Here is an 8,470-nt window from a genome sequence, read left to right on the forward strand (position 1 = left end):
GAGGTCGGTCCAGAGTGCGTTATGCATCGTGCGCAGCGCCGCGGGGCTGCAGGGTAACTGAGGTCGGTCCAGAGTGCGTTATGCATCGTGCGCAGTGCCGCGGGGCTGCAGGGTAACTGAGGTGATGCACAGAGGAGCTCTTCTGTTTTAACTCTGATGCGCATGTTTCAACCTGGATCGAAAACAGCCAATGTGTTTCTCGCGTTTGTGATCTCAGAGGTGGTGGGACAGAGGTTGAGCCCGGTAGGGATGGGTGCAGGGAGTAGTTGATTAAAAGCCAGCGTGAAAACAATAGTAATTGTGTGGAGTGCAGTCAGGGCACGTTCAAATCCCGGAAGTGGACCCCGTGTGCCCCACGGAGACGTGGAGCCAGGCGTTGTGGGGTGTGTTCAGATCTGGAAGTGGACCCTGGGTGCCATACGGGCGGGGAGCCAGGTGTTCCAGTGAGACTTAAGTCTTGAGAGAATGTGGGCTGCGTGGTTGGAGTTTGGGTTCACAGTGCTTCTGAGATGTCTAGTCTGCCTCCTTTGCTTCATGCAGAGCTAACGGTTATGCAGGGGACCTGTGTGCCATGACGAGACCACAGTCCCAGCTCTCGACTCTGGACTGGCTCACTCTTCTGCAATCTAGTCTCCGTTTTGTTCCATGGCACCTGCACGTGTCATGCCAGATAGAGGTTGTGTGTTAATGTGTTCAGTTTTCTTACAATTTCAGCCTCTTGGGAGGGTAATAATTGTGTTGTATTCATTCCTGTACCTTATATTCCTAGCAAAATTCCAAGTAATGTTAAACTCAGGAAATGTTAAATGAACAAATAAACATGTTGTCTAGGCGCCATGGAACACCTGTCTCTTCAGGTATGTCCGGATTTTTGGCTCAGCCACTTGTATGATGAGTAGCTGAAACTTTCCCTTGTGAGGCTTCGTACTTACCATAGCTTTTTCTCTCCAGAACGTTTTAAATGGCCGGTGAAATTAAATTGACATTGAACTTGATGCCTCCAACATATTTTACCAATAGAATAAATGACCTGAAAAGTCTGTTTTGTTTTTGTTTAGTACCATTACTTCCACAAACTGAAATACGTTTACTCTGTATTCTGTGGTTCTTGTAAATTAGCAAGAGATGACTCATTTTTAAATTATCTTTCTTTAAAATTATGGGCACTTCACTGTAAATTGAACACTCCGCAAACTGAGGAAGATAACACAGTAGGCTGAAAGTTCAGAAGATAAATTTATAGACGAGAAAACCCAGAGCAGAGATAATACCAAGAAACGTCCGCCTGATTTCTTGATTGTGACGGTGCTGCCTCCTGAAGTGCAGAAGGGGTGTTTGCAGATAGCGTGGTTTTTGCCGTCTTTAAAGAGTCAAAGCAGAGCATCAAGCATGTAAAGCTCTTTAGAAAATTACTTTTAAAAAATTAAACTAGACTTGTAATTAACAGATGTCATGTAAAGTACAAGTGTCAAATGTAGCCCAAGCAGATTCTTCGCTGTGGAAGCACCTTCTGCACGAGCTGGTCAGTGTGGTGTCGCGATGTCCTTCCTTCCCAGTCTCCTCCGTCAGGCAGGCTTCCTCGATGTTGCCTAAATTACCAGCGTTAAAACATGTATAATAGTGAGAAATAACTGACCTTTCTGTGTATTTCTATAACACAGCGTGTGAGTTTGTGTGATTCTACTAAAGTAACTTGGGAGAAACAAGCTTCCATGGTAACCTTTTCTCCACTAACCGTGACAGATGAGAGCAGGGCCGCCCGCCCGGGGTTAGGAAAGACCGTATCCGAGGTGACGCAGAGTAGTTTCAGTTCAGCGTCCAGATTCCATCATGTGAAGAACCACATGCAGAGTGTTTTGAGATTGAACGGTGACTTACCTGTTTGACTTATGAAGTGCCTTCCGTAATTATCGTGTCCATCTGGTTTAGACAGGCACTTCAGTAGGATGTTACAAATTTTCCATGTTAATAGAATTATAAACACTTACAGACATGATTTGTGTTTGACAAATAAGTTCACCGTAAGAGAAAAGAAGCCCTACGTGAGCCCTGTCTTACACAAAAAGGGATGGAGTGTTTGGTGCCAATTCATCATGTTTTGTGTCTGCCACTGTAAAGTAACATTCAAGGCTTCACCATGCGCTGTGTGACCTAAGCATGTCTCAGGCATGTAATCTTTGTCCTGTTTTCTTTTCCAAGGCTTTTTAGACCCCGAGAAGAAGCTTTTTTCTCATCGAATATTATCCAGGGATGAATGCATTGACCCGTTTTCTAAAACGGGAAACCTTAGGTATGTACCTGGCTACGCTCCTCACAAAGACCTCTTGCTGTTTGTTTCCCATTTCAAAAACCGCATCTTGAGAGCTCTGCCTCCCAGGTTCACGCTATTCTCCTGCCTCAGCCTCCTGACTTAGCTGGGACTACAGGTGCCCGTCACCTTGCCCAGCTAATTTTTTTTTTTTTTTTTGTATTTTTAGTACAGACGGGGTTTCACTGTGTTAGCCAGGGTGGTCTCTATCTCCTGACCTCATGATCCTCCCACCTCGGCCTCCCAAAGTGCTGGGATTACAGGCGTGAGCCACCGCACCCGGCCTAGAGCAGTATTTCTGTATTGATGTTTTTTAGGAATTTAATGTCCCCTCTCCAGTTTTCCTTGGTAGCCTCAGAGTACTCAGAAAGTTCCTTTCTAACCTGTCCTCCCACTGTCTCCCAGGTTGCCTGAGCCCCTGGTGCTTGTGCAGGGCCCCAGTCCAGGCTCTGCCCTGTCCCGACAGCCCTTCCCTGAAACCACCCTCGAGCTGGGCTTTTGTGTCTGTGGAGGCGGGGACTGTCATCCTCTCAGCCTCATCTCTGTCACACGGCACCGATTCGAAGTCAGCCCGCCGCCTGACGTTGTGCATCTGTTCGCTTAACCAGCCCTGGCATATGTGATCATTCTAGTCCCTTTAGCTCCAGGTTTTCATTCCTGTGCGAAGACTTGTGGTTGGAGAGGCAGGAGGCAGGTGTGCGTCCCCACAGCAGGCCAGCTTTTGCCTCTGAGGATCCAGGGAGTGAGCAGGGCTCCTGGGTAACTCAGGGACTGGACTTTTGGGCCCAGAACCCAGGAGGGCAGGCATAGGGACGGGATGGCATTAGGGAGGTGGCAGCCGAAAGGACTCGAGTGGGCAGAGGAATGTTGATAACCCCACCCCACGCACAAGTTCAGCAGCTCTGTGGGGCCCCTGGTTTAGGGGCAGTTCTTGACATCAGCATCAGCATCTGAGGTTTATAGTTTTCTTAGGAGCTTGCTTGTGTTAATCCTGCTAATAGTTTATAAAATCCTAAGTCGCATGACTTTTGCCCATCTTTTTGTTTTTTGCCATTTCTTCCTTTCCATGAGCTCCAGAGCCGCCTCCTGTGAGCTCCTCTGAGCCTTTTTGACAGGGCGGCCCCTCCCTGCCCCTCCCTGCCCTGCGTAGAGACGTTTTTATATCCCTCTATATTCTTTGACGTTTCTTGCCCACTCTGTACGAGGAGTTTCCCCATTTCCACCCGGAAGTCCGTCCCTGCTGGTGCAACGCATCAGGTGTGGCTTGTTCTCCCGAGAAGCCCTGGTGGTCGCAGCTTCAGCTTCAGCCGCTTCCTGGCTCACGGTAGCCGCCCGCCTCCCAGTGCCTCGGTTTTTACGTTTAGGGAGTCCGCGCAGACTGTGAGGCCTATGCAAGCTGATGTTAACTAAGAAGAGAATCTGAAAGTATTTACTTCAGAAACCTCCGTTTTGCTAGTTAGCGCCGGAGTGAGCAGATTAATCAGGGCAAAAGAGAATGAGAGGTGCTGTTAGTGATGAGTTAAGGGGAAAAGTCACCTGAAGGCAGAATGATAGGATCGAATGGGGACACGCCCAGGATAGGCCCTAGTGGTGGGCACTGTGGTTTGCATGGAGGTAGCTGTAGGTGCACTTAGAAATTCTGCATCGGCAGTAGGTCTGGTTTTTGTTTTTTTGTTTTTGAGACGGTCTAACTCTGTTGCCCAGGCCTAAGTGCAGTAGTGTGGTCTCAGCTCCCCACAGCCTTGACTTCCTGGGCTCAAGCTATCCTCCCATTTCAGCCTTCTGAGTAGCTGGGTCTCCAGGTGCACACCACCACACCCGGCTAACTTTTGTATTTTTGGCAGAGACAGGGTCTTACTGTGTTGCTCAGGCTGGTCTCAGACTCCGAGGCTCAAGCAGCCCTCCCAAAGCACCGGAATTCCAGGCATGAGCCACACAGCCCATCCCGGTCTGTTTTCAGAGTCAGCAAATTCTGGCCTTTAGGCTACCCAGCCTGGTTTGTGCATGAAGTTTTACTGGAACATGGCCACGCCCACGCGGTCAGAGTTGGCTTTCATCCCTGTGGCCCTTCATGCCTGAAGTAGTGACTCTGGCGCTTTAAGAAACAGTTTGCGAACTCCGGCTTGAAGGAGAATCAGAAGCAGTGGAGAAGGTGTTACTGAGGTTTAAATGTGACCCAAACAGAAAGGGCTTCGGGGCGGTTGGTGTCAGTTTCTGATTAACGTGCTGTCTGCTGGTTACATGTGGGTTAGAATCTTAAACTCTTTTCATTATGATTTTGTGTGAATTATGCATTTTCACTTGTAGAAATCTCTTTCCTTGTGGAGACTCAATGGTTTGCATTATTGATGATCGAGAAGATGTCTGGAAGTTTGCTCCCAATCTGATAACTGTGAAGAAATACGTGTACTTCCAGGGCACAGGTGACATGAATGCACCCGCTGGATCCCGAGACTCTCAGACGAGAAAGAAAGGTGGGTAACCTCCTTCCCGATTCTCCAGGATTTACATTTCATATTGTTTAGCTCTTCTTGTTTCTCATCTCTATTTTGACTGCTATAAATTCAAGATACGCTTTGTTTTTTTATTTGTGTTTCAGTAGAGGTTATTGGATTTATTTATATAGTACTGAAAAACAGGATAGTATGTCGTTTCGATTTGGGCTTTAAAAAAAATGGCCCTCACTTAAGCGTTTTCCCAGTTGAATAAAAACTAAAGGATGCTGTTGAACCTAACATGTGAATAACTCCTCTCATCCCAATTTTCCTTAAACGCACCCCTGGGCCTTGGGCCATGGCATTCTGTAGAGAGAGCGAATGTGGGGGCAGCGGCTGCAGGGAAGAACCGTTCCCAGAGTGCAGTGTTCAGGCCCGGCGCGGGCTGGGGCCCCAGAGAGCAGTGTGGTTTAACCTGTCAGGCAGGCATGCAGCTGACATCCACCCTATGAAAAGTTAAGTGTTTTGACCTTTAGTTTTTAAAAATATATATTTTGAGGCACATATTTACTGCTCTAGTCACTAAAATGGAACTTGGAGGTTAAAACCAGAAGAGGGTGGAACTGGGGTCATTCCTGTAGAAGGTATAGAGACTTTCACCAGATGGGTGGAGTCAGCGTGGAGTTGCTGACTTCCTCCAGACCGGGGCTTGGGAAACTGTGGCCACGGTGGCGCCAGGTCTGCAGCCTGGAAACCTCCAGTCGTTCTTATAGATAGAGGATCCTTCCTCCCCCAGATCCAAAGCTTTTTGAGTGCCCACATGGTGCTTGAAGGAAATACTCATTGGAGCATTTTGGATTTTTCAGATTTGGGATGTTCAAGTGGTAAGTTTAACGCAAATACTCCAAACTCAGAAAAACATTCAGTGTCCAAAACATCTGTGGTCCCATGCGCTTCGGGTAAGGGGTGCTCACCCCGTCCGGCTCTTCACAGCAAGGTCGCCAAGGCCTGGTCTAGAGGGTGGCCGGAGTTCGCGGCCATGAGGAAGGGTGCTGCTTTAACTTGGAACGTTGTTTAATGTTTAATGCTGAATCGCGGTAACGTTTCCTTTTGCATGCATATTTAGTAAATCATTCTTCTCGAGGCACCGAGATCTCAGAGCAAGCTCCACCCGTGAGAGAGCCCGAGGGGGGAATGCAGGCCCCTGGAGTGGAGCCCAGCAATGGCCTGGAGAAGCCAGCTCAAGAGCTGAACGGCAGTGAGGCTGCCGCCCCGCAGGACTCGCCCCGCCCCGGGAAACCGGACGAGAGGGACACCTGGCCCCCTGCCCAGGCCCCCACCAGCAGCGGAGAGCTGGCAGGCACTCCTGAGCCCCAAGGATCCTGTGCACAGGGTGGCCGGGCAGCACCGGGACAGCGGCTTGCCCAGGGTGCCACGGGCACTGACCTGGACTTCGACTTATCCAGCGATAGCGAGAGCAGCAGTGAGTCCGAGGGCACGAAGTCTTCCTCCTCCGCCTCTGACGGCGAAAGTGAGGGGAAGAGAAGCCGGCAGAAGCCGAAGGCCGCCCCAGAGGGAGCCGGGGCGCTGGCACAGGGCAGTTCCCTGGAGCCGGGGCGGCCTGCAGCACTGAGTCTCCCCGGAGAGGCCGAGCCCGGCACGCATGCCCCAGACAAGGGGCCCGAGCTAGGTGGGCAGGAGGAGGGCGAGCGGGACAGCCTCTGTGGCCTGGGCAATGGCTGTGCCGACAGGAAGGAGGCGGAGACCGAGTCACAGAACAGCGAGCTGTCGGGTGTCACCGCAGGCGAGTCCCTGGACCAGAGTGTGGAGGAGGAGGAGGAGGAGGAGGAGGACACGGACGAGGATGACCACCTCATCTACCTGGAGGAGATCCTGGTGCGTGTGCACACCGACTACTACGCCAAGTACGACCGCTTCCTCAACAAGGAGATCGAGGAGGCGCCGGACATCCGCAAGATCGTGCCGGAACTCAAGAGCAAGGTGCTGGCCGATGTGGCCATAATTTTCAGTGGGCTGCACCCGACAAACTTCCCGATAGAGAAGACGCGGGAGCATTACCACGCCACGGCGCTGGGAGCGAAGATCCTCACTCGGCTGGTGCTGAGCCCCGACGCCCCTGACAGGGCCACGCACCTGATCGCCGCGCGGGCTGGTGAGTGCTGCCTCCCTGTGCCCTGGGCATGGTCAGGCCCGCCGTCTCCTTGCAGGCACTCCTTAGAGCTGGCGTTGCTGTTTATCTCACATTCAATTTTTAGAAACATTTCCCAGAATCACCGTCTTTTAAGAATAGATCATGACGTTGGGTGAAATTCGAATTCGGGCATGTTCATGCTTTCGGACCACAGTCATCGCACACACTGTTGGGTGGTGCGAGTTACTCATGTGTGGTGTAGAAAGTTCAGCCTTCTCCCTAGAGTAAGCCATGGCTGGATTAGAGAACAGAGAATCAGCGATGGGGTGTAGTGAAGAAACTCAAGGCAGGAACAGATGCGAGGCCCTCAGTTCGCAGGTGAAAGGTTGACAAACCCTCTGAGTTAGAAAACTAAGTGCAAAGTTTCAGCTGAAACGTGCGTAGAAGGACACGTTGTGGCTGGGAGGGAGAGCAGAGGACAGGCCAGCTGTCTCCTGATGGGGAAACCTGTCCCAGACAGGGCAGGCTGCTCTGACATGTTGAAATGTCTGCCGAATGAAACAGAACCTTTCAGCGATAGGTGAATCTTGAAGGAAGACTTGCACCCCAGTGCTTAAAAAACCCAAATATCTCATTATTCTAGTTATTCTGTGAAAATGTTCCCATAAGCACCTGGATTTTCCCCGAATGAAGATTGCCTGAATCACTTCAGGTCTGCTCCTCCAGTTGCGCTTCCTGTCCTGGCAGCGTTTCCTGAGAGGGTTTGTCAGTGCGTGGCCCCGCCTCCAGGGCTCAGGATAGCCTTGTGGGGTGCGCTCATCCCTGTCCACGCACGCTCCCTGACAGCAAGTGTGGTCTTATTTGAGGCCACGCCTCTAGTCCGTGTCACGTGGTGTTGGACATGCATGTGCTCAGTAAAGCATTTGAATCAAGGGTGAATGGAAGGTTCCATCTCAGTGTGAAGCAGCCAGGTGCTGGCTGCAGGGCAGGGGCAGAGGCTTTCTGTGGAGCCAGCAAGACCCTTGATCCCAGGACCAAGCCAAGCCCTGGCCTCCCATGGGCAGTCAGGCCCTTCTCTCCTGAGCATGGAGCCGGGCCAGACCGGGGTCCTCCTGAGGCCCTCGGGTGCCCATCTGCCCTGGCCCTTCTCTCCTGAGCATGGAGGTGGGCTAGGCTGGGGTCCTCCTTGGCCCCTCAGGTGCCCGTTTGCCCTGCCCTGTGTCTGCCCAGCTTCTGACCCTTCTTTCACTTTCCTTCCTTCCCCCCGAATCGTGCTCACGTTTCTTTTTGCTTCTGTGTTTGTGGCCTCACTGTTGACGGGCCTTCCTGAACACATGCTCACGTCACCCGCTGTGCCCGGCTCCTCGTCTGAGATCCACCACGTCCCCCCATGGCTGCTTATCCCTGGCCTGGGAGATGGGAACCTGCAGTGGGCAGCCCTGGTGGGGTGCAGCCGAGTGAGGGCCCTGGGCTCTAGTGGGGTGCAGCCAGGTGAGGGCCTTGGTGGGATGCAGCTGGGTGAGGGCCCTGAGCCCTGGTGGGGTGCAGTTGGGTGAGGGCCCTGGTGGGGTGCAG

General features: G+C 51.7%; 1 protein-coding gene across 1 annotated transcript in view; it reads left to right on the forward strand.

Annotated features, from left to right (window-relative positions):
- CTDP1 (CTD (carboxy-terminal domain, RNA polymerase II, polypeptide A) phosphatase, subunit 1) overlaps positions 1–8,470 on the forward strand; it is a 69,422-nt gene that overhangs the window by 27,647 nt on the left and 33,305 nt on the right. The window contains exons 7-9 of the mRNA XM_011934363.1: positions 2,200–2,290; positions 4,616–4,782; positions 5,870–6,916. Coding sequence (XP_011789753.1) covers positions 2,200–2,290; positions 4,616–4,782; positions 5,870–6,916 — 1,305 coding nt within the window. The remainder of the gene's footprint in view (positions 1–2,199; positions 2,291–4,615; positions 4,783–5,869; positions 6,917–8,470) is intronic.

This window comes from Colobus angolensis, unplaced genomic scaffold, assembly GCF_000951035.1.
Source record: "Colobus angolensis palliatus isolate OR3802 unplaced genomic scaffold, Cang.pa_1.0 Scaffold135, whole genome shotgun sequence".
Lineage (NCBI taxonomy): Eukaryota > Metazoa > Chordata > Mammalia > Primates > Cercopithecidae > Colobus > Colobus angolensis.